Source organism: Pipistrellus kuhlii, unplaced genomic scaffold (assembly GCF_014108245.1).
Source record: "Pipistrellus kuhlii isolate mPipKuh1 unplaced genomic scaffold, mPipKuh1.p scaffold_m20_p_2, whole genome shotgun sequence".
Taxonomy (NCBI): domain Eukaryota; kingdom Metazoa; phylum Chordata; class Mammalia; order Chiroptera; family Vespertilionidae; genus Pipistrellus; species Pipistrellus kuhlii.
The window spans coordinates 46,541,809-46,567,272 of record NW_023425515.1 but is presented as its reverse complement, the minus strand read 5'-3'; the positions used below and the strand labels follow the sequence as shown (position 1 = coordinate 46,567,272).

General features: G+C 37.9%; 2 protein-coding genes across 20 annotated transcripts in view; one reads left to right on the top strand and one right to left on the bottom strand.

Annotated features, from left to right (window-relative positions):
* DLG1 (discs large MAGUK scaffold protein 1) overlaps positions 1–25,464 on the bottom strand; it is a 246,509-nt gene that overhangs the window by 114,269 nt on the left and 106,776 nt on the right. For 14 of the 19 annotated variants that reach the window (XM_036448105.2, XM_036448104.2, XM_036448107.2 and 11 more), the window contains 5 exons: positions 23,311–23,364; positions 11,129–11,179; positions 8,098–8,222; positions 5,826–5,995; positions 4,770–4,906 (listed from right to left, as the gene is read on the bottom strand). In XM_036448105.2, the coding sequence (XP_036303998.1) occupies positions 4,770–4,906; positions 5,826–5,995; positions 8,098–8,222; positions 11,129–11,179; positions 23,311–23,364 (537 nt within the window). The remainder of the gene's footprint in view (positions 1–4,769; positions 4,907–5,825; positions 5,996–8,097; positions 8,223–11,128; positions 11,180–23,310; positions 23,365–25,464) is intronic. The other 5 variants (XM_045583860.1, XM_036448114.2, XM_036448115.2 and 2 more) reach the window with 1 other exon arrangement.
* LOC118724615 (excitatory amino acid transporter 3-like) lies at positions 473–2,194 on the top strand. Its single transcript, XM_036448121.2, has one exon. The coding sequence runs from the start codon at positions 585–587 to the stop codon at positions 2,136–2,138; it is 1,554 nt and encodes a 517-aa protein (XP_036304014.1). The 5' UTR covers positions 473–584; the 3' UTR covers positions 2,139–2,194.

Genomic DNA, 25,464 nt, shown 5'->3' with positions numbered 1-25,464 from the left:
GTATTCAAGAAATTAAAAAATAAAAAGAGAAGAACCCAGTAGATAAAGAAGACTCTTTTGAGCTGGTAAATATAGGTGTAGTGCTGGATTGTGTGTGTGAGAGAGAGAAAATGTGTGTATGCAGGTGATGTAGAGGGGATTTTGGCTGTAGCTTGGGGAAGAGTAACAAGTCATAGCTGTGACAGGATAAGTTAGTGAAAAGCATTTCAAGGTCAACTCCTCCTCTTCCCCATCATTAACTAAAAAATAATCAGTCCATCTGCTGGCTGTAAATAATGAGCAGTCCTGGACAGCATGTACAACAAGGGAATAATTTATATATTGTTGATGGAAATGTAAAATTTTTACAACGAAGTGACAGCAGCGGCGGTGGTAACAGGCAGAGCACATCCTCTACTCACACCCCTGCCCCGACGATGACGATGCTGCCTCCGCTGCTGCTGCTGCTGCCGCCGCCGCCGCTGCTGCCGCCCACGCCCCGCCCCCACTGCCACGGAACCCCGCTGGCCGTGGCCCTGGCGCGCACCCCTGAGCACCGCGCGCTATAGCGGTCGCCTTGGCTGCTCCAAGCCCTACCGCCCGCCATGAAGAAACAGGCGAAGAAGGGATGGGACCCCAAGCGCTGCCTGAAGAATAACTGGCTGCTGCTTTTCACCGTCGCCATGGTGGTGCTAGGGATTGGCATAGGAGTCTTGGTTCGAGAATACAGCAAGCTCTCTAATCTGGAGAAGTTGTACTTCACCTTTCCTGGAGAAATCCTAATGAATATGCTGAAACTCATCATTTTACCACTAATTATATCCAGCATGATCACGGGTGTCGCTGCAATGGATTCCAATGTATCTGGAAAAATTGGGCTGCGTGCTGTTGTATATTATTTCTGCACCACTCTCATTGCTGTCATTCTAGGTATTGTGCTGGTGGTGATCATCAAGCCTGGTGTCAGCCAGAAAGTGGGTGAAATTGACAGGCAAGGCAGCAGCCCTGAAGTCAGTACTGTGGACACCATGTTAGACTTAATCAGGAATATGTTCCCTGTGAACCTTGTCCAAGCCTGTTTTCAGCAGTATAAAACCACGTGGAAAGAAGTGAGTCCTCCCAGTGAGCCAGGGATGAATACCACGGGAGCATCAGTTACAGCCGTCATGACAACTGCTGCCAAGAATGCAACAAAGGAATACAAAGTGGTAGGTATGTATGTAGACGGCATTAATGTCCTCGGCTTGATTGTCTTTTGCCTTGTCTTTGGACTTGCCATTGGAAAAATGGGAAAAGAGGGACAGATTCTGGTGGATTTTTTCAATGGTCTGATGAATGCAACCATGAAAATCATTCAGATCATTATGTGTTACATGCCGATCGGTATTTTATTCCTGATTGCCGGAAAGATCATAGAAGTTAAAGACTGGGACATATTCCACAAGCTAGGTCTTTACATGTTCACCGTCCTGATTGGGCTTGCAATCCACGCCATTGTAATTCTCCCACTGATGTATTTCATCGTGGTAAGAAAGAACCCTTTCCGGTTTGCCATGGGGATGGCCCAGGCTCTCCTGACAGCTCTCATGATCGCTTCCAGTTCAGCAACTCTGCCTGTCACTTTCCACTGTGCTGAAGAAAACAACCAGGTGGACAAAAGGATCACTAGATTTGTGTTACCCGTTGGTGCTACAGTCAACATGGACGGGACTGCACTCTACGAAGCAGTAGCAGCTATATTTATTGCACAATTGAATGACATGGACTTGAACACTGTGCAGATCATCACTATCAGTGTCACAGCCACAGCTGCCAGCATCGGAGCTGCGGGTGTTCCCCAGGCTGGCCTGGTGACCATGGTGATAGTGCTGAATGCTGTGGGCCTGCCCTCTGAGGATGTCACCCTGATCATCGCTGTCGATTGGTTCCTGGACCGGTTCAGGACCATGGTGAATGTCCTTGGTGACGCCTTTGGGGCAGGCATCGTGGAGAAGCTCTCTGAGAAGGAGCTGAAGCAGATGACTGTTGCATCTGATGTCAACTTCAAAACCACAACACTCGATAATGAAGACTCAGATGCCAAGAAGTCCTATGTCAACAGAAGCTTTCCCATCGACAGATCTGACACCATCTCATTCACCCAGACCTCACAGTTCTAGAGCTCTAGCTTCAGGTGACTGGGAATGAGGAAGGACATCTCTTAGCAAACATTAAGGAAAAGAACACTAATGGCCAATTGTACATCTGACCTGATACACAGACCTCCAGACTATTTTCTATATTTGAATTTGGAGCTTTTGCTCTCTATGTTCTGGGACTTGGGGTTGGGATAAGGAAAAGGAAATTGATGAAAAGGCAAGCTATATTATCTGGAGTTTTAAAATTCTATAAGAGACAAAGTTTAGAAGTATATAACATAGCAGTTGTTGGAATTAGGTAACTGATGTGAAACCACAATTGCTTTCTCATGCACAACCAGTGTTTTGGGTTTTTAAAAAACTGTTCTGTCAGTGACTACAAATTTTTTACTCAGGCTTTCTATTGGCATGGATTTCCTTTGATGTCTCCCATTTTTTATAGATTATAATGCATACAAACCATCCCCCTTCCCTGAAAAAAAAAATTTATTTGTACAAGGAGTTTGGAAAACATTGATAGTTTTGTATAATATTACTGACAGGCTGTGATCCATTAGATTCCACGTGAAAATTTTGTACCCTGTACAATGTACTACAACATACAAAAGGTCTTCCTAGCAGAATTATTCGTAGTACAAAAAAGAAAAGAAATAACCCAATTCACCACTATTCACATGTCTTTTCAAATTCACTTCAGCCTACTTGCCCATTTGGGTTTGGCTGCTTGCTCAGTGGACTCCTAGCTACTTCTCCTCTCACCTTGTCTCGTACCATTAATAACCAGCTCCTTCAACCTCTTCTGTAGTAAGGACTGGGCTTGGGCATGGTTGATGTGTTTCACATAGTAAGAGCTGTAACACATCAGAAGCCCATATTTGACTTGCTTAGCCTACTAAGGCTCTACCTAGCTTTTTCTACCATTTCTGAGTTCAGGGGAAGTACTGAGTGAATGAGTTGGCTTCCCTAGAATTTGCCCAGAGGATTGGGTAACACAGTCCAAAAATTAATCCCCATTGGTGTAGACTAATTAACAAGAGACAGAGGACTAAAAAGGCTAGCAGATAAATCCTTTCTCTTCCCTGATGGCTGGTTCCACATGACCTTCCTGGAAGGCTGTCCTACACAATAAGCCATCAACTACATTTTCTTATGAAATTATAGCCAGCTCAGAAACATAATATCTGGTATAAGCTTTTCCTCATTCTCTGCCTCACTTTTTATATTCATCCACTCTATCTTTGCTGAGATTCTACCACCTCATTACACATACTTAGTATAGGAGCTTTGCTTCAGGTTTTGTCTTTCTAGGAAACGTGCACAGGCTAAGACAGTTATTGCTGAAGATTAGATAAATAAACTGTGGGATAGTGCCAGAATAGAACATTATGAAGAGGTAAAATGGACAAACGGGACCGGTTTGGTTCAGTGGATAGAGCATAAGCCTGCGGACTGAAAGGTCCCGGGTTTGATTCCGGTCAAGGGCATGTACCTTGGTTGCGGGCACATCCTCAGTAGGGGGTGTGCAAGAGGCAGCTGATAGATGATTCTCTCTCACTGATGTTTCTAACTCTCTATCCCTCTCTCTTCCTCTCTGTGAAAAATCAATAAAATATATATTTTAAAAAAAGGACAAATTTCAGCTCTAGGCAACAATATGGATAAGTCTTAGTAAAACAATATTTAGTGAAAAAACATTTTAAAAGACTACATATAGCATAACAGCCTTAGAAGATTTTCAAAACAAATAATACTGAATGAAATATTTAAACATATATATGTGTGATTAAACAATTTTTAAAATGCAAAGTGGTGATTGCTGGTGGGGAAGGGTAGTAGAGGGAGATGGAGAAGGGTATAGAGGGGGGATAAATGGTGATGGACAGAGAGTAGACTTGGGCTGGTGAACACACAATACAGTGTACAGATGATGTGTTGGAGACTAGTGTACGTGGAATTGGTATAATTTTGTTAACCAGAGTCACCCCAATAAATTCAATAAAAAGGGAAAAAATAATAAAATAAAATGCAAAGAAATAACAAATTGTTGGGCTGTATAATGACTTAAGCAGTGTTCATTAATCAATTAACTTAAGTATAAAACTAAATAAATAAGTCACATCTGAACAATGAATGATATTGTGTTATGAACCTAAGAGCTATGATGAATAATTCGGTAAATCCAAGCCCTAAACCTGTGTTCGGCAAACTGTGGCTCTCGAGCCACATGTGGCTCCTCTTTGGTCCCTTGAGTTGGCTCTTCCACAAAATACCATGGCCTGGGCAAGTCTATTTTGAAGAATTAGCGTTAGAAGAAGTTTAAGTTTAAAAAATTTGGGTCTCAAAAGAAATTTCAATCGTTGTATTGTTGATATTTGGCTCTGTTGACTAATGAGTTTGCCAACCACTGCCCTAAACCATCCACAAAAAACAGAAGGAAAATGAAAATAAAACGGTAGGGGAGCTGGTAGAGGAAATTGAAATAAAAAATAAAGATAATACCAAGAATCATTAGCAGGTTTTGACTAAAGTAAGGCTAGTATGCATGTGTTTAAATAATTGAAATATTTTTGGCATGTTGAAATTCCAGTCTGTCAGAAAAAAAGAAAAAAAAGACATAATCAAAATAATTTTCGAAACATTTCTTATACTTACTGCTAAAAGTTTATCTCCAATCTGAAGTTTACCATCCTTATGTGCTGCACCACCTTCAATTATTTTGGTTACATAGATGCTATTATCCCCAGGAATATGTTGATTTCCAACACCTCCAGCAATGCTGAACCCAAGACCTGTTTGGAAAATACTAGTTTTAGAATTTCATCAATAAATGTGAACTAAAGTCCAGAAAGAAATGGATGGAAAACAGAAGGTGATAATGTCACATTATGTTTTTAAAATAGAAAATAATCTATTTACTTACTTTTAAATTTCTAAATATTTGTTCTCAATCAGGGGACAACTGTAATTATAACTGCTCCTGTTACAAATAAGCTCCTCTGACCCCTCCTCCCAGGTTATGTCTTAAAGTCTCTTTGTAAATGAATTAGTTAGTTCAGAGACATTGTAAACTTATGTTTCACTTTTGTTTTGAACATAACTGCTTCTTACTAACACTACCTTCAGGAGATTAAAACAATTAAGAAAAAATAATAAAAGTGTCTGCTGGTGATGGGCAGAATAAACTTCAGAAATGTGAATATTTTCTCAATATTCTACAAATTAATTTTAAATAATGCATTTATGGAACTCATAAATCTTATAGCTTTAGTACCAAACAAATTTGTAGCTCTCTATTCCTTATTTTGTTTATTGGAGTACCATCTCTTCCATGAATCACAAATTAGGATCAATATTTCTATTTACCCTTTATTCCATTCATGCTTTCAAAATTCAAAAGTCAAATCTTAATAGTCATTGCAGATGAACTGCTAATAATACAATCATATTTTCTTCTTTTAACTTAGTCTTTGTACTTGCATTTAACATACTATGGATTAAAGATTACAAGTTAATATCCACACTATACATTATTTCAAAGTATTTAAGTAGAAGTCTACTTAAGACAAAAATCAGTAGAAATTCTAAAAATTCATGTAAGTTCTGTACATTTCCAGTATTGTTAATCTTAGAATGTGTCAGAAATAACTTCGTAATTATACTCAATGCAAAGATATTTAACTTAATTTGTCTTAGTGTGATTGATTATACCTTTAGGACCTTTAATGAGCTTTATTTCCATTATTTTTTCTGATACCGGTTTCCGTCTTTTAACATACAAGCGTACAATAGATCCGGCTTCTTTCAAAGCTTCAACTGCTTTGCTATGTGTTACATCACGAACATCTACTTCATTTACTCGCAATATACAGTCATTGACCCTGAGAAAAATAAAATAAAGACAAATTAAGTATTAAAAATTTAAGTATCAATTTTTCATTTTGCCAATTTTTTTGTTGACCTTTTCATTTTAAAGGTAAAGAGAATTATTTGCTAGAGAAAATATAAGTGAAGAAACTGCATTTAAATTACAATGTATCAAATACTCATATTAATAAATAAAAACATTTCCCAATGGCCAACAAAAGAAACAGTACAAATAATAGATTATACAAAAATAATGAATAATAACAGCTGCAATTTGTATGCTTATTATGTGTAGGCTTAACACTTAAAAAAAAAAACCCCTATATAATAAAGAGCTAATATGCTAATTAGACTGGACAGCAGAACAACGCTCCATAATGACCTGTGGGCAGGGGTGGGGCCCCAGGGCCGCGAGGTAGCCAGGGCTGCGAGGGTGAGGCAGCTGAGACTGAGAAGGCCTACTCTTGCATGAATTTCCTGCATTGGGCCTCTAGTAACAAATATTTATTTAGCATTAACCACATGCCAACTACTTCTTTTAGTGCTTAATTTAACTCTTATAATTTATTTATATCATTAGTTTACAGACACTAAGGCACAAAGCATTTATTTTATTTTATTTTTTAAAATATATTTTATTGATTTTTCACAGAGAGGAAGAGAGAGGGATAGAGAGTTAGAAACATCGATGAGAGAGAATCATTGATCAGCTGCCTCTTGCACACCCCCTATTGGGGATGTGCCCGCAACCAAGGTACACGCCCTTGCCTGGAATCGAACCCGGGACTTTTCAGTCCACAGGCCAACGCTCTTTCCACTGAGCCAAACAGGTCCCGCCAAGGCACAAAGCATTTAAATAATTTTCCCAAGGTCACCCAGATAATGACCAACAGGTTGTCATTCAAAGATAAAAAAACTGAGACTCAGACCGAATATCTAGCTTAAGGTCACAGAGATAGTAAGTGACAAAACAGAGATTTATCCAAAATATCTTTTGATTGCCTTTTCCAACTTAGATACTAGATTTAAAAAAAATAAAGTTATTTGTTGAGATATATGTAAAATTCAAGGTTATATACTCATATATTAATTAAAAGGTTATAAATAACTTAATTTGACATAGCAATGTTTTTTTAAAGTCTGATTCATTCCTAGTTCTAATTTTTTGCCCTAGCTCTGGTCTCATTTGGGGGGTTGGGAGAGAAGAGGAAGTTGGCTGGGGAAGGGGAACAAAGCATAATTAAAATATTAAAATTGATCCTGATAAGGTTCTATATCCAATTAACTTTAATATTTAGAGAAAAGAATTGCTAAACCCAAAGACAATGATACCTTAGAGTTAATACTCTAGGTATGTTCCCTCAGTGAAACAAATGGGACATATTAATTTTCACCTACCAGAAGCACAAATAAAATTCCAGTAACATAACCAGGAAATAAATGGCTATATTTATGTAAATGGTCAAATTATTTATTTTATATCTAATAGAATTAAGTTAACATACCACCTGTCATGTCCAATGAGCAGCTTAAAAACTGAAGAATGGCATGAGGTACCAATAAACTTGAAATAAGGTGTTTTTTACAGACCATATAAATTCCTTATTCTAAAATTGCCACTATATATATCATAAACAAGTGAATAAAATGCCTAAGGAAATTACTAGGTATGCTAAAGATATCTTTTGAAATGGGGCACTAAATTTAAACAATTTAAATAACTGTTTAAGTAACTGTTATTTTCATCTATTCAATTAAGAAAATATATTTAAAGTTTACATAATCTTTATTCTTTGTGGTAGGAAATATAAACTCAGATATCTCTGATCCCTGTATCTTAAGTAAGTTTATATATATGTTTCATACCCAGAAAATATAAAAATTTTTGAGAATTTATTTGAAAATAGAAACGAAGAAAAAATTAAATTCCTAAATGAGAGAAGAAACAATGCTTAGAGCACAATTATCTCATTCAGTCATTATTTGAGCATCTACCTTACATTAATTATTGTTATAGTGTTTCCTTTTGTATTATGCCTTTTGTATTATGTTCAGTTTGCCTGAGGAAAAATATACAAAGTGGATTCAGTATTTTAATATAAAGTGCAAAACATACCGCAATCTTCCATCTTGGGCAGCTGCTCCCCCTGCAATAATTTTGGTAATGAAAATACTTGAGTCATCTCCAATGTGTGGGTTGTCCGTACCTCCTGCAATGCTGAAGCCAAGCCCTGAATTTCCCTAAGGATAGAGGAAAAAAAAAAAAAAAAAATCAGTGAATAATAATTATCTTTATTGTCAGGTTCCTGTCATTATAGGATCTAGAAACTGTACTAACACAGGGAACAAACTCATAAAGGTACATGTGCAGAGAATATGAATATTCTAAATTAAGAAACAAAAAGAAAGCTTTTTCTCTCTATGAAGAATTCAGAGGCATTAATGGTGAGTAGGTAAGATTGAAGAACACATACTAAGTACACTTTTGGAGTCTAGTCTATGGTTCTTTCTTTACAAGTATTTACAATTTGTCCTTGGATTAATCACCTCTCTGCAAAGGTGTCACTACTAGATCTTTTTTTTTAGACTGTACCTTGCTCATGTTGGGTAAGTCAAATGTCTCTAAGAGAAAAAAACTGAAGTAATTATTCTTTTTGTTGCTATTACTTGAGTAGGTAAAACCAATATATTATTTTAGTCTTTTAAGAAAGGGGTAGAGGGTGGAGCTTTTCTTCTGCTAACTTTGCCATCAGCTTATTTTCAAATGATAACAATCTGTCTGGACGGCATAGCTCAGGTGAAAACATACCTTAAAAATATACCTTCTGGTTCATAGATCAGAGTGTTGATCTATGAACCAGAAGGCCATGGTTCGATTCCTGGTCAGGACACATGTCTGTGCTGCAGGCAAGATCCCCAGTTGGGGGAAAGCAGGAGGAAGCTAATCAATGATTCTCTCTCATCACTGAAGTTTCTCTCTCTTCCTCTCCCTTCATCTCTGAAATCATTTAAAAAATATATATATATTTTAAATGACAACATTTTATTTGCTAAGTAATAGTTGTTATTATCCTTGACTTGTTTAACCAGAACACCTGACCAGCAAAAGGCTTTTTTAATACTGAAATCCTAACCTGAAAATATAACTTTGGTGAGTATTCTTGATAGCAAAATCAATTTGTCAAAGCAGTCCTACTTTTTGCTTGTTTTATATATAGTATTTCTGAATAATATTTTCTTTGAAGAAAGGGTTTTACTGCTATAAGTCGCTAAGAACAATTATTCTAAGCAATGGTATTTTCAAAATGTTTATTTTGTAATTTTCCAACTCTGGCTATAAGCAATTCAAATAAGCAAACATATCTGGACCTATTATTTAACTGTTAGTATTAAATAGCTTACACAGTCATTCTACTATGATGTGCCCTAAAATTCTGTTTTTAAAAAATGTTTCCCCCCCCTCCCCCCCAGTCTCAACTCCTCAGGAGTTAATAGAATCTCAGCAATAGTATCAATAGGTTGTGAGTTTATCAAGTTATTCAAGTACTCAAGTTTTTTTATTTGCTTTTTAATAAGATATAATTTATATATACGTGTGTAAGTTTAAGATGTACAATGTGTTGATTTGATACATTTACATACTGCAATTAATTACCAGTGTAGCTTTAGTCAACACCTCTATCATGTCACATAGTTATTATTTCTTTTTTGTGGTGTTAACGTTTAAAAGCTAGTCTCACGCAATTTAAGTACATAATACAGTATTATTTACTATAATCACTATGCTGTGTATTAGATCTCAGGAACTTATCTTCTAGTTGCAAGTTTGTACCTTTTAACAACATTTCCCTCATTCCTAGTTTTTTAATCATTTTAAAAATACAATGTACAGTCCTGAGTACATAAAGGAATTTAAAAGGCATTAGGGAAGAATGAAAAAATTACGGTAATAAGATATAAAGTTAAGATTTTATGTCAATTATCTCCATAAAGCTGGGAAAAACCCCGACAACAGAACACCACATTGAAATATGTGTAATACATTAATACTATGTTTACTTAAAATTTAATCAGTCATCTACCTCACTTGACTAGGAGATCCAAATTCAAATAGTAGGCAATAAATATCTATTATACATGAAAGAGGCTTTTTTAAGGTATATTTTCACCCAGAGTCTATTCTGGCTTCAAATATAAGCAAATCTAATTATCTAGGATTTTCATCTTACATACAGGTTGGGGTAAAAGTAGGTTTATAGTTGGGAGTATGCAAAACAGAGTTAATTCTTATAATTATTCATTAATCATTATATGATGTTCCATACAATTAATTGTAAATCTACTTTTACCCCACCCTGTATACACAGCTACTCAGGAAATTTACTTGTATGGAATAATACATTTCTCCAAAATGCTAGTCATATAGGGTGGTTTTACTAAAATGCAGCATCAATTAAATGCTGATATCTTTAAGGAGAAAATATAGCAAGAAAATTTATAAATATGAATTATACCCTTAGGTTATTTTCTGACTAGGGGAGTACATAAATTTTTGATAGGGTCTTGTCAATTAGAAATATTTGATTATTATTTGACCAGGTTATTAAAGACTTACTTAAAATAAATATTTTATTATATGAAAAATAATTTTAAAAATGGAAAAAACTCGGAGAAACTGTCAGACTCAAGGAAACATGATAAATAAATATAATGTAGTATCTTGGATGAGATCCTGAAAGAGAAAAACATCAAAACTAAGAAAATCCAATAAAGTCTAGACTTTAGTTAATAATGTTCGATACTGGTTCAGTTGAAATAAATGTATTCTAGTAATGTAAGATGTTAACAATAGGTGAAAATAAGTCCAGGAAAATGGGAACTCTGTATAACATTTCTATAAATCTAAAATTATTTTAAATAAAAAGTTAATTTTAAAAAAGGTTATTAAAGAATAGCAACATGTTCTGAAAATACCAAGGCTAATTTTATGATATGTAAACTTATAAAAGAAATGAATATTACATAACTCTGTTTTTTGAAAGATCTATTCCCTTGAATTTTATAATGAAAGAGCAGTACTGTATACTTAGAGTTCTTTAAAGCAACAGATTTATGCATAAAAACTTAAGATAATTAATAGTTTTTACCCTTTCAAGTGTGATTTCTTCATATTCAAAATCTGCATCAGTGCCATTAACCTAATGGAGGGAAAAAGAAGTAACTCAGAAATTCAGAGTGTAAAATTTGAAATGGCAAAACATAAATTTTTGCATGATTAATGAAAACCTGTTAAATGTGACAGCAATAAAATAATATAATCTCATTTTAATAATTTTAGGAAAAATTTTTAAGGAATGGAAGAACTCTTTAAGCCCAAACCATCAGTCGGACATCCCTCTTGCAATCTGGGACTGCTGGCTCCTAACCGCTCACCTGCTTGACTGCCCCTAACTGCCTCTGCCTGCTGGCCTGATCACCACTGACTGCCCTCCCCTGCCAACTTGATCTCGCCCCTAATTGTCCTCCCTTGCTGGCCTGATCTCATCCCCAACTGCCCTCTCCTGCCAGTCAATTTGGTTCTGATAAGTTTCTATGCTACTCAGCATCAAAAGCTCTGCCTCCTAGGCAGCTATTGGTTCCTCACACTTCACCCAGACTTGGTTCTCTTATTGGTCAGTTTCTATGCCATTCAGTTTTAAGATGGTTTAGGCCTGATCCCTGTGGTCGGACATTCCTCAAGGGGTCCCTGATTGAAGAGGGTGCAGGCTGTGCAGAGGGAAAGCCCCCTCCATGTACAAATTTTGTACACCAGGCCACTAGTATGTATATAAAAAGCTAAGTTGATTCTAGCATGTGTAAAACATATAAAGCTCTCACTGGTGCCAATTGCATGTGTGTGTTTTGATCTATCAGTGTCAATTGTAAATTTGGCTGACACTTCTATTATAAAGAAAGGGCAAATAGAGATATTAAAACATTTCTTTTAATTAATTTCCTTTCAATGTGCACAAATCTGTGCACCAGGCCACTAGTATACATATAAATCAATATAATTAAAAATTCAAAAATAAAACCATAAATTTGTGATTAATTTTCTACAAATGTGTCAAGATCATTCAATTAAAAGAAAGGTTTTTGCAACAAATGGTGATGAGAAACTGGATACAAAAGAATTAAGGTGGACCTTTACTTTCCACAATATGCAAAATTAACTGAAAATGGATCAAAGACCTAAATGTAAGAGCTAAAATTACAAAACTCCTAGAAAAAAAAGTAAGTGTAAGTCCTTGTAGATTGGATTAGGCAATGGTTTCTTAGATATGACATTAAAAACATTATGTATGAATACATACACACACATACTGGTATATGAATAGGTGAATATACATAAATGAAGTTTGTGCTTCAAAGGATTTATGAAATGCCAAAAGACAATCCACAAGAAAAAACTTGTGCAATCATATATCTGATAAAGGATGTACATTTAGTATACAGAACTCTCGCAATCCTATATAATAAAGAGGTAATATGCAAATTGACCCTCACATCCTAGTATAAGATGGCGGCCCCCATGTGGTCAAAGATGGCCACCACAAGATGGCAGACAGGGTAGGGTAGTTGTGAGCAGTCAGGCAAGCAAGGAGAGGGGGCAGTTGGGAGTGACCAGGACTACAGGGAAGGGCAGTTGGGGGTGACCAGGCCTGCAAGGGAGGACAGTTGGGGATGATCGGGCCAGCAGGGGAACAGTTAGGTGTTGACCAGGCTGGCAGGGGAGTGGTTAAGGGTGATCATGCTGGCAGGCAGGCAAGCCACTAGGAGCCAGAAGTCCTGGATTGTGAGAGGGATGTCCGACTGCTGGTTTAGGCCCAATCCAGATGGGATTGGACCTGAACTGGCAGTCAGACATCCCCAGAGGAGTCCTAGATTGAAGAGCATGTAGGCCGGAATGAAGGATTCCCTTCCCCCCGCCAGGACACGAATTTTGTGCACTGGGCCTCTAGCTCACTAATAAAAGACAATAATCCAATTAAAAATGGGTTAAGAACCTGAATAGACATTCCTCCAAAGAAGATATAAAAACATCTAATAAGTGCATGAAAAGATGCTCAACATTGTTCATTAAGTACATGAAAATCAAAACTACAATGAGGTATCATTTCATACCCACTAAGAGGGCTATAATAAAGTCCATAACATTGTTGATGAAGAATAATAAGATTGGTGATATGTGGAGAAACTGAAACCCTCTATAATGCTGGTGGGAATGTAAATGGTGAAACTGGTACGGAAGACCGTTAGTTAGGTGGTTCCTCCAAACCCTAAATATATAATTATCATACGATGAAGCAATTCTACCACTGGGAAATGAAAGCAAGGTCTCAAATTCAACACCAGAAAGAATAAACCAAATGTAGTATATACATATAATAGAATATTATTTAGCCATGAAAAGAAACAAAGTTCTGATATATGCTGTAAGATGAATGAACCCTGAAAACACTATTTGAATCAAAGAAACAAGACACAAAGGCCACATACTATATGATTCTATTGATACAAATGGCCCAGAATAGACAAGTCTACTGGGACAGAAAGTAGGTTAGTGGGGAGCTGAGAGAAAGGCAGAATAGGGAGTCATTGCTAATGAGTACGGGGTTTCTTTATAGCGTGGTAAAATGTTCTGAAATTAGAAAGTGGTGGTGATGGTACAATATTGGAATAACCTAAAAATCACCGAGTTATGCACTTTACAAAAATAGATTTTGTGGTATAGGAATATCTCAATATATATATATTTTAAGATGAAAAGGTAGAAAAAAGTGATCTATAAATAGAAATGCAAATTAAACCAATGAGTTAATATATTTTAAACATATTAACAAAAGCTATAAAAGTTTATTAACTGATTGTACTTGTGACAATATGAAGCAAAAACAGGTACTTTTTATTGAAGTATAAATGGATAGAACTCTATGAAGTGCAATTTCTCAATAATGATCAAATCTAAAAATTGACATACACTTTGAGCAATCTATGTATACTAGGGGCCCCGTGCACGAAATTTGTGCACTGGGGGTGGGGAGTCCCTCAGCCCAACCAGCCCCCTCTCACATATGGGAGCCCTCAGAGGATGTCCTACTGACGGCTTAGGCCTGTGCCCCACGGGGAGCAGGCCTAAGCTGCAGTCTGGCCTCCCTTTGTGGGAGGCAACCGGGCTGATCAGGGGAAAGCACCAGCCCCATCATCCTGCCTGATGCAGCTACCACCATTCACCAAAGTTACCAAGGTGTTTTCATCAATAAAGACTCCAGTCCCTTCACCAAGAAAAAATGACAACTTTCTTTAGGCATTTTCAAGATGTGTCTTTTATAGGATATGCATTTCTTTTTATTTTTAAAAAATATTTTTTACTTTTATATAATAAATCTTTATTGCATAGATCACATGTGTCAAACACAAGGCCCGTGGGCCAAATCCGTCCCGCCAGGCCTTGCAATGTGGCCCGCACCTCGCTGTCATCACTGCACTCCGCTGCATTTCCATCACAATGACAGTTTATAACTGTTCAGTAAACCATTCGGCCCGCGATTTAGGCTGGATTTTAGATTTTGGCCCCTTCTCTGATTGAGTTCGACACCCCTAGCATAGATTATTACAGGTGTTCTTCCCTCACCCCCCCATAACTCCCCTCCACCTGATTCCCCACCCCACCCCACCCCATGCCCTTACCCTCTGTCACTGTCTTCATCAGTAGGTGTCAGATTTTTGTCCAATCTTCTCCCATACACCTCAGACCCACTTCCCCTGAGAATTGTCAGTCCACTCCCTTTCTATGTCCCTGATTCTAATATATTCACCAGTCCATTCTGTACTTCAGATTTTTTATTCACTTGATTTTTAGATTCACTTGTTGGTACCCTGTTTCCACGAAAATAAGACAGTGTCTTATATTAATTTTTGTTCCCAAAGTTGCGCTAGGTCTTATTTTCAGGGGATGTCTTATTTTTCCATGAAGAAGAATACGGTACACATTTATTGTTAAATGAAAATAAAGGAAATTTATTACCTATATATGGTACGGTAGTACGGTAGTTGTCAACACAAACCAGACAAACTGTGAATCCTACAGCATCAAGAATTTACTCATTTATTCAATGACAATCATGTCATCATCTTCTGGAACATCATCATAACAAATCAATTCCTGAATTTCCTGGTGAATTTCTTGTGACTCCATTTCTTTCAGAATCAGTGGACCAAATCACTCATGTTTAGCAATAGCACTGTCTTTAAATGAGTACTTCTTGTCAAGGTAGCCTGCTCGCAGTGCATTTGCAACGCAACTGTCAGTGATTTTCTCCCATGAATTCTTCACCCAAGTCACAACTTCTTGCAGTTTAGGTTTCACAAAGTTTCCATGCTGAATTCTCTCCATTCTATTTTTCAATGTAGTCATTAATTTCCATGCGCAAATTGTCTTTGAATGGCTTGTTTATTGCAATATCAAGAGTCTGGAGATAGGCCGTCATTCCTGCGGGAATCATTATCTGATCTATTTTTCTTTCGTGAAGAAATGTCTTCATGTCTTTAGCGCAGTGAGTGCTGGCTGCATCCCAGACTAGCAGACCTCTTTGGCTCCCTCGCATAACAAGCGGCAGCATTAAATCAACCCACTTCCTTATAACTGCTTTTAACTTATAACTGGCCCAGGCTTTTTCAGTTTCAAGAATAAAAACGCCCAAAACACGTTCAATCTTTTCCTTCTTGCCCTTAGAAATGATTAAAGGTGGGATTTTAGTGCCATCCAGACGAATTGCCAAAATACAGGAAACATGTGCACTTTCGTAAGCAGTGGAGGGAATGCACACTAAGGAGGCACCCCGCTGTTCAAATGTTGTTTGAGATGATTGGCCCATAAACACTGCAGTTTCATCCATAGCAATCATGTTGGAAAGATTGTATTTAGAGAAGTCAGCATCACCAATAAAGGACTTGAATGCAAGTGTTCGCTTAATAACTTGAGTATCTTCCAACCTAAATAATGCTGTAGATCTTCTTAAAGACAGTTCACTTCACTGAAGGAAATTATCCAGCCAGTGTTGTGATGCTTTGAAGTCTTCGGGGGCTATGCCAAACTGTGGTGCCATTGCAAGGGCAAATTCTTGAATCTGAGCCCTATTCACAACCAACGCCTCTGCTCTCCTGTTAACAACCCATTCACAGATCAGGTTTTCCAGCTGGGAAAATAATGGTTGCCGACCTGATCCACACTTGTGCTTTTTAGCATTTCCCTTGTCCACCTGTTCAATGAGGTTACCATACTCTGCTCGCCATTTTCGGACCGATCGAATACTCAACATCTTCTCTTTGTGGAAAGCAGTAAGATTTTGGCCCCAAGAGTCTTCCACGATTCCTTTTTTGTACTCCACTAAGTAGCTTTTTCTTTTTGCGCTCATTTCTAGGGGTAAAATAAGCAATTGGGGTATCAAGGTAGGGGGAGGGGGATCACTTAAAATAAAACAGAGGAGATCAGAGAGGGGAATCAAAATGGCACAGGAGAATCAAAGGGGTAATTACCATTTTAGTAATCCCTTTTGATCCTCCTATGTCATTTTGATTGCTCCTTCTGATCCTCCTGTCATTTTAAGTGATCCCCCTCCCCCCACTCCTGTGCCACTGAACACCTTCACCAGACATTCCCCCTACCCCTTTATCAGACATTTACCCCCTGGGGCCTACCTGGGGACTGTCACTGGGCTTGCTGGGGCCTGGATCTGGGCTGGAACAGGGTCTGCCACTGACTGAGAACCTTCATTCATCATGAGGGCGGCCGTGAGCATCAGATAGTGTCACCAGAGACAGACCAGCACTCACCACCTTTGCCGCATCCCGTCCGCTCTAATCCTCCTGTTCTTCTACATGCATCTGCGAAACTCTCCTCCTCTCCCACCCTGCGCTCACAGCTCACTCCGACCTCCGCTCCGCCTCCACAGCAGTGATGTCAGGACTCCGCATAATGTCACTGGTTGCTAGACGCCAGTTGGGGCGGCCCTAGCGACCAGTTTACGGTAAATTAATTTTCATTCTGAGACAGAGCCTGGGGGTGGGGCTTATTTTCAGGGGGATGCCTTATATTTCACTCAGAAGGAAACCTGTAAGTAGGTCTTATTTTCGGGGAAACACGGTAGGTATGTATTTGATGTCTTTTTGTTGCTCACAGTTTTTACCTTTACCTTTTTCTTCTTCCTTCTCTTCTGAAAGAATACCATTCAGCATTTCATGTAATCCTGGTTTGGTGGTGATGAACTCCTTTAGCCTTTTCTTGTCTGTGAAGCTCTTTATCTAACCTTCAATTCTGAATGATAGCTTTGCTGGGTAGAGCAATCTTGGTTGTTGGTTCTTATTGTTCATTATTTTGAATATTTCTTGCCACTCCTATCTGGCCTGCATAGTTTGTTGAGAAATCAGCTGACTGTTGTATGGGAACTTCCTTGTAGGTAACTAACTGTTTTTCTCTTGCTGCTTTCAAGATTCTCTCTTTGTCTTTTGCTCTTGGCATTTTAATTATGATGTGTCTTGGTGTGGTCCTCATTGGATTCCTATTGTTTGGGGTTCTGTGTGCTTCCTGGACTTGTAAGTCTATTTCACCAGGTAGGGAAAGTTTTCTGTCATTATTTCTTTCAATAGGCCTTCAATATCCTGCTATCTTCTTTTGGCACCCCAAAAATCCAGATGTTGGTATGCTTAAAGTCGTCCCAAAGGCTCCTTACACTATTCTCACACTTTTGGATTCTTCTTTCTTTCTTCCTCTCTCTGGTTGGGTGTTTTTTTGTTTCCTCATATTCCAGATCTTTGGTTTGACTCTTGGGGTATGTTGATCTACAGTTGAGTATCTGTATATTCTTTATTTCATATAGTAAATGCTTAATTTATCACTAGTCCTTACCTTTTTTTTTTTTTTTTTTATTCTTGTTAAGATCCTTTAAGGTCTCTTCAAGTTTCTCAGCGATTTTTAGAAGATTCTTGAGTAACCTTATAAATGTGATTCTGAACTCTGTCATCCAGTAGTTCATTTTCTTCAATCTCTCCCATTCGTAACATGCTTCTGTGTCTCTATATTTTGGTTGCCAACCTGTGTTGATGGAGTGGCTTTGTGTGGCAGGTGACCAACAAGGGCCAGTAGCTCAGCTTCCCCAATCACCCGAGGTGGTTGCTCTTGGTACATCCCTTTATGGGCTGAGTGCAAAGTCTTGGTGTAGTTAAGCCTTGATTGCTATTGGTACACTGGGAGGAATTGATCTCAAGGCCAATTAGCTGTGAGGATCCACTGTATTTATAATGGAAGAACTGCTGCACTGCAGACACGCTTCTGGTGCAGGCTTTATTTCAGTGGCGTCCACCTCCTGAATGTGTTACTTATGGATGTGAGTTGTTGAAATCTGGTATCACACTGACCATTAGATACACTGGCTTCTGGACCTCCAATGGGGTGTAGGTCAGCTACTGTCTAAGGCCACCCTGCAGGAGCTACAGTGAGAACCTCAGTTCTCTACTCTCTGCTTGGAGCTTGGAGGCTTTGGAGCTGTCTGCACTGGGTTGCAAGTTTGCTAGGTTAAACTGCAATAGAGAAGACCATTCATATGCAAAAGCTGCTACTTGGAGTTTGGGTGTGTTTAGATTGTATGGGGTGGAGTCTCAGGGCGTCTCTAGGCTACGTCGTGGCAAACAGCAATGGCTGCCAGTCAGTCATCTCTGCCTCTCTGTGTCCCCGCGTCTCATGTCCCAGCAGAGCTAACAATTATTCTTGCGCGCAGCTCTGCAAGCAAGCCACCCTCACGTTCTGACCTGATGGCAAACAGTCCAGCTTCTTTCTAGAAACTAGATTTCATAGATTGGGAGCTTGTCTCTCTTCGGTTTGAAGAAAGCAACATCCTCCACCAGCCGAGATCCACCGCCAGCCTGTATCGGGAGTGCGCCCCCATACCTCAGCTTTTCAGTGCTTATGCCTTGAATGCTCCTTTTTCTTTAAGTCTATTTGTAGAGCTTCCACTCAGCCAGCTTTCCCGTGTTTCTGGGTGATAGACGTTTTGTCTTTTAGTTGTAGTTTTGAAATTGTTGTGCACGGCAGCAGTTTAGGTGTGTTTACCTAAGCCGTCATCTTGGATCTCCTTAGATATGCATTTCTTTCTTTCTTTCTTTTTTTATCCTCACCTGAGAATATGTTTCCACTGATTTTTAGAGAATGTGGAAGAGAAAGGGAAAGACAGAGAGAAATATCAAAGTGAAAGGAACACTTTGGTTGCCTCCTGTATGAGCCCTGATCTGGGCCCTGGCCAGGGAGGAGCCTGTAACCTAGGTACATGCCCTTGATCAGAATCAAATCCAGACCCTGCTGTCTGCAGGCTGCCGGAAACCAATCATTGTCTCACTAATAGAAAGAGGCTGGCCAACCTTGAAGATCTGAAAGGTCAGAGCCAACCACTCCCTATCTAATTGAGACAATGGTAACTGAGGCAACTTCCCCATCTTGTAATCAAGTAAATCCTTACTGATATGATAATCCGCTTATTACCTACCTAAGGACTATGGGTGTTTCCCAAAGCTGCTTAAGGGTAATGAGTGTATCCCAGAGCCTCAATAAAAGGGATAGCTAGGCCAGAGCCTAGTGGCAGTCTTCCCACTAGAGGTTGACTCCTGCTTGGCCCCCATTTTTCCAAATTAACTCTTTTCCAGTCTCTCTTCATTTTAGTGTGTGGCCTCCTCTAGAAACCGGACCGAGTGGCCCTGAACCACATGGGTTGTGTTAAGGGATCCCATAGCAGGCCGAGGCATTCTCCACTGAGTCAAACTTGCTAGGACAGGATATGACATTTCTTAGCCCTCCAGCAGCAGACCTTTATTTTTTTTCTCCAGAAGTGTGGTGGGAAAACACTAGATCACCTTTTTGAATTCTTATTACCCAAGTTACTAAGAGTATTACCAGTGGTATAAAGAGAGCTCAGCCAATGTGCAGTCAGAAAAGGTGTTTCCTCTATAGTTCATACCAATTGAGGAATGGGCCCTGCCCAGGCCTAAAGCCTCTGGCCAAAACTTTAGGCCTGGGTAGGGCCCTTCCAGCTCCCTCTAATTACCGGTTCCGCCCCTGCCCAGGCCTGCCCAGGACGAAAGCCTCTTGGGCAGGAACCAACCCGCAGGTCCCTGCGATTAATCCCAGGGTGTCTGCTCCTGCCCAGGCCTTACCTCACAGTGACCTGGGTGCCAGGATGTTCTTGGGACACAGGCCCTGGTGCCTATCTATGCAAATTAACCACCATCTTTTTTGGGTAAATTTGCATAGTCACTCTGATTGGCTATAGGTGTAGCAAAGGTACAGGTACAGTCAATTTACGTTTGTCTATTATTAGGTAAGATGAGTATGTTCTGATTTTATACACACACACACACACACACACACAAAATATCCATAAAATATCAGAAAGGCATTGGTTTTACATGGTAAAAGTATAGAAACAACACATATATATATGCAATGCATTTGCAGAGAATGTTTACAGAAGTATATAAATGATGATACTAACACTTTCTGCCTTAGTCCAGGTGAACTGGAAGATTGGAAGCAGGGGTAGAAGAAAGAATTACTTTTCACCAGATATCTTTTGAATTTTGCACAATGTACATGCATTGCCTGTTCAATTAATTAATTTAGGGAAGTGTAGTGACTATAGACAGGAAAAGTTAGGGTTCTCAGGTAGTAGGCATAATTTTTCTTAGTTTTATTCATCAATATATAGCTAGTATTAAGTGATCAAAGAATTAACAAAGGAATAGCAAATAAGTTTAAAACAATTTTGTAATACAATTTAAATTTCAGGATTAAATATCTGTTTCTTAAAAGCTTAAGGCTGTTTTACCCAAACAAAACACGTTTTTTGCCTACATGAAGCAAGAGCTTCAGAGAACAATGTATTCTTTAAGAATGATAAAGTACCACACTCTGACAAATCTTGCTTGAGGAATTAGAATTTATCTTATTTCTTTATGTCCAGAAAAGGGTTAACATATCAGGCCTATGACTACTATCTCTAGAAAGGGCTTAGCAAGTATTTGGGAAATTGATTTTGGGTATGTTCACATCATTCCATACTGTGGCTAGTGTTTATAGAGACAATACATTTTATGATGAATACCTGCTTTCCCCTTCTGGGAGCCTGGAAATTTGGTATGTGTTGGACAGAGGGTTCCTAGGTGACCAACCTGCAATAAAAAACTTTGCACTGAGTCCACAATGAGTTTCCCAAGGCGGAAACACTTCACACACAGGGATGTACTTTTATTGGTAGGGAAAAGAGTGCTCTGTGTGACATCTCATGGGAGGAAGAAAGTATAAGGAAATCTAAACATGGGATCCTCTAGACCAGTGGTTCTGAACCTTTCTAATGCCGCGACCATTTAATAGAGCTCCTCATGCTGTGGTCACCCCCAACCATAAAATTATTTTTGTTGCTACTTCATAAATGTAATTTTGCTACTGTTATGAATTGTAATGTAAATATCTGTGTTTTCCGATGGTCTTAGGCTCTAGAGCAGCGGTTCTCAACCTGTTGGGTCGCGACTTACAGGTTGAGAATTGCTAGCAGCGTTGCCCAAACACAGATATTTACATTACGATTCATAACAGTAGCAAAATTAGTTATGAAGTAGCAACGAAAATAATTTTATGATGGGGGGGGGGGTCACCACAACATGAGGAACTGTATTAAAAGGTCGCGGCATTAGAAAGGCTAAGGACCACTGCTCTACACATACTATCTTATAACTTGACATGCAGATCCCATCTTATTACATAGCTGTGCTAAATCTTATGCTGAGTCTTGTAGTCAGCGAATCTCCCAAAGTGAGTAGTGAGTGTTCTTGGAGACCCTCAACATACCTTGCTTAGCAAGAAAAATATATTTTTTAAATGCTATGTCATACAAACTGGAAATCATATAACTTTTGGCTGCCTAGTATGCTTATTTGCTTTTAATTTGTTAACATTTACCCAAAAATGCATAGGTATTTTCTTTGTTGGTATTTTTTTCCTGTTAATTATTTTATATTAATCTTTCAGTTGAAAGAGTTCTAAAAATAAAAAAAAATATTTAATCACTGTCTTAGCCCATAACCAAAACATAAGTCAACGAAGAGAACAACTGAAGGAGAAAGAAATATGAAGAATAAAATATTGACAAAGGTACAAACAAAATTCTGCTGAAGTATTCTACATCCATGTGAAAGGTAATAGTGACTGAAAAAAAAAAGTATAGATGAGCATTTCTGTTTATTTTATTTTATTATTTTATTTTTATTTTTTTAAATATATTTTATTGATTTTTTACAGAGAGGAAGAGAGAGGGATAGAGAGTTAGAAACATCGATGAGAGAGAATCATCAACCAGCTGCCTCTTGCACACCTCCTACTGGGGATGTGCCCGCAACCAAGGTACATGCCCTTGACCGGAATCGAACCTGGGACCCTTCAGTCTGCGGGCAGACGCTCTATCCACTGAGCCAAACCGGTTTCGGCCATTTCTGTTTATTTTAAAGATTATTTGAGGTTTTCCAAAATCCCCAGTTATCTGATACATCCATATTCATACGAATACAAAAAAATAAAAAAATAAAAAAAAAATAAAGCCAAATAGAATGTTTTAAAGTATAGCCTCAAATATAATACAGTTCAAAATAAGAGGAAAGGATTTTTACAGCTTATGAAATTATGCATCATTTGATTTTAAAAACGCACAGGCAATACTTCTACTTAAACATCTCCAAAGATATTTTCCTTTGGGGTGAAATGTTAGGTCAGATTCTGATGTTCTAGCTAATTATCTTTAAGGGAAACAGGGCTTTTTAAGAGAGTAAATTCAGAGAAAAGTAGCCATCAATTTAAAGTTATATAGTTATAACTATTTTAATATATGAATGCACACATAAACATGGTTACTAAATAGTTATTCAATTAAACTTTTAAAATGACTCTGAATGGTACTGTGTTAGTGACCACTGATCAGAAATAGCCTTTGGTGAAAGTTAACCATTTTAATTTAAAAATAAATTTATAAATTTCAACATTTCTGCTTTGCATTTATGAGGAAAAGAAACAACCAAAAAAAAAACCACAAAAACACACACAGTATGGCTTCATTTACTTTCACAACTGTAGGTCAGTGACAGAATATTATAAGTACAATATGTGAGAGAAAGTAACGCTGTCATTTTTATACTTATAAGAAAACAGAACAGGAAAAGCAGAATTATTTAAATGTGGGGATGAATTGGAACTTACATAAGTCGATGTTTCCAAACTATCTGTGTTGACCAGTACTGGAGGAGGATTTGCCTTAAAGAAAAGAATTGTAATGTGTTAGCTTAAAAGGAAAATTGACACATTTAATATTAATGTTCACAAATGTTAGAAGCTATGACAGATGTGCTATTTCTTCAATTATAGTTTTATATGAGCTTGTTAAACAATGTACCCAGTTTCCAGCAACATGTGAAAATAGGTATAAGTGGTTAAATTAGATCTTCTTTTGGGAAATAAGTTATTTCTGCTCAAACAGATAATTTCTCAAGGTTTGCAAAGAAGTTCACCAGCCTCCTCAAAAAATCCACAAGTATTCTTCAGTATTCTCCTTGAATTGCTTAGAAGTCATTAGCTTTTCTGTTCCCGAAGATTCCATGAAGATTTAAATGACTTTATCACTCAGAAAGAAAAAAAAATTCTTCCCCACAATGAATCGTGTTTGAACATAAAAAAAGTCTACCACACAAAGAAATCAATCACATACTTTTAGAAAACTAGAACCAGAATGGTAATGTAAAACCCCCTGTTATTTTCAGCTGCAATTATTGCTTTCCAACTGTTACTCTAGACCAGTGGTCAGCAAACTCATTAGTCAACAGAGGCAAATACCAACAGTACGATTAAAATTTCTTTTGAGAACCGAAAACCAACTTCTACGCATGGGCCACGAAGTTTCAGCTTAACAATAACCCACAACCTTCGGACCAACTAGGGCCATGAAGTTTCAATCACACTGTACGTGTGCATCTGTATGTGGTATTTTGTGGAAGAGCCACACTCAAGGGGCCAAAGAGCTGCATGTGGCTTGAGAGCTGCAGTTTGCTGACCACTGCTCTAGACCACTCACAGAACAATTACAAAACTTTTAAATCCAAACAAAATACACACACACAAAAGCAAATAGATAAAAAACCACAAACAAATAAAAAACAAGCAAAAAACACAAATACATGTAAGTTTGGATTCAAAAAGTTTGGTTGTCTGGTTAAGTTCAAAGTAATTATTATATAGGTGAAATAAAATTTAAAGAATAAAGTGTAATTTATGCCAAATGAAAAACACATCAGAACATATCAGAAACATACCAGAAAACTGACAATTCCCCTCAAAATTACCATTCTTTTACACATATGAAAGTATAGAAGTACCAAATCAAATGACATTTTCATAGAAAAAAAAAGATGACTATCCTTTAAACAACTGTTAGGAATGTTTATAAGTATTAATAGTTCTAATCCAATTAATAAATAATTATACATAAAAGCTGTATGAAACAAGCATTATATACAAAATACGCATTTTCTTCAAAGTGTATGGGCATTTCTAAAAAGTAAATATTCAGACTTTAAATGTTTTACATTATTTTCAGCAAAGTACTAGAGATATGGACAATCATATGATAAGATGTTTAAAGACAACACAGTTACAGATAAATAATTATACAGTATGCATTTGGGATACATGAAGCAATAGGTTTAAAATGAGTAGGAAATACTTTATCTATATATATAAAAGCCTAAGTGACCGTTACAACTGAACAACTGGTTGACTAGTCGCTAGGACCACCAGGGAGCAGACACTCAACGCAAGAGCTGTCCCTTGGTGGTCAGTGCACTCCCACAGCCAACCTCCTGTGGCAGGCCAACCTTCCACAGTCCCTTCCCCCAGCCAGCCAACCTCCTGCGATCCCTCCCACCAATGGGCTGGTGGGCCCTGATTGCCCCAATAGGGACTGGGTGAGACGGCCCTTATCAGCCCCAATTGCCAGCCAGGTCAAGGGACCCCATCCATGCAGGAATTTGTGCACCAAGCCTCTAGTTAAATATATGTAAGCATGACATTAATTTTATGTAGAGCCATACCTTTGAATATTATAGTCAGTCTTTGAATGATTCAGTGAAAACCAAATCTCATAAAGATACTATTTGTAAGATTGCTGTTTAAGCAAAAATAGTCAATTTACAGAAATGAGATTTATGAATATTTGAAAATATTCATTTCTCAATGACCTGTTGATATACCTCAAATTAATAATATTTCACCTAATTAAAAAAAAAACTAATGGTACAACTTTACCTGATTTTGTTTAAGAAATTACAGAAGAGGGCATGAAAGAAAAACACTATTTAAAGT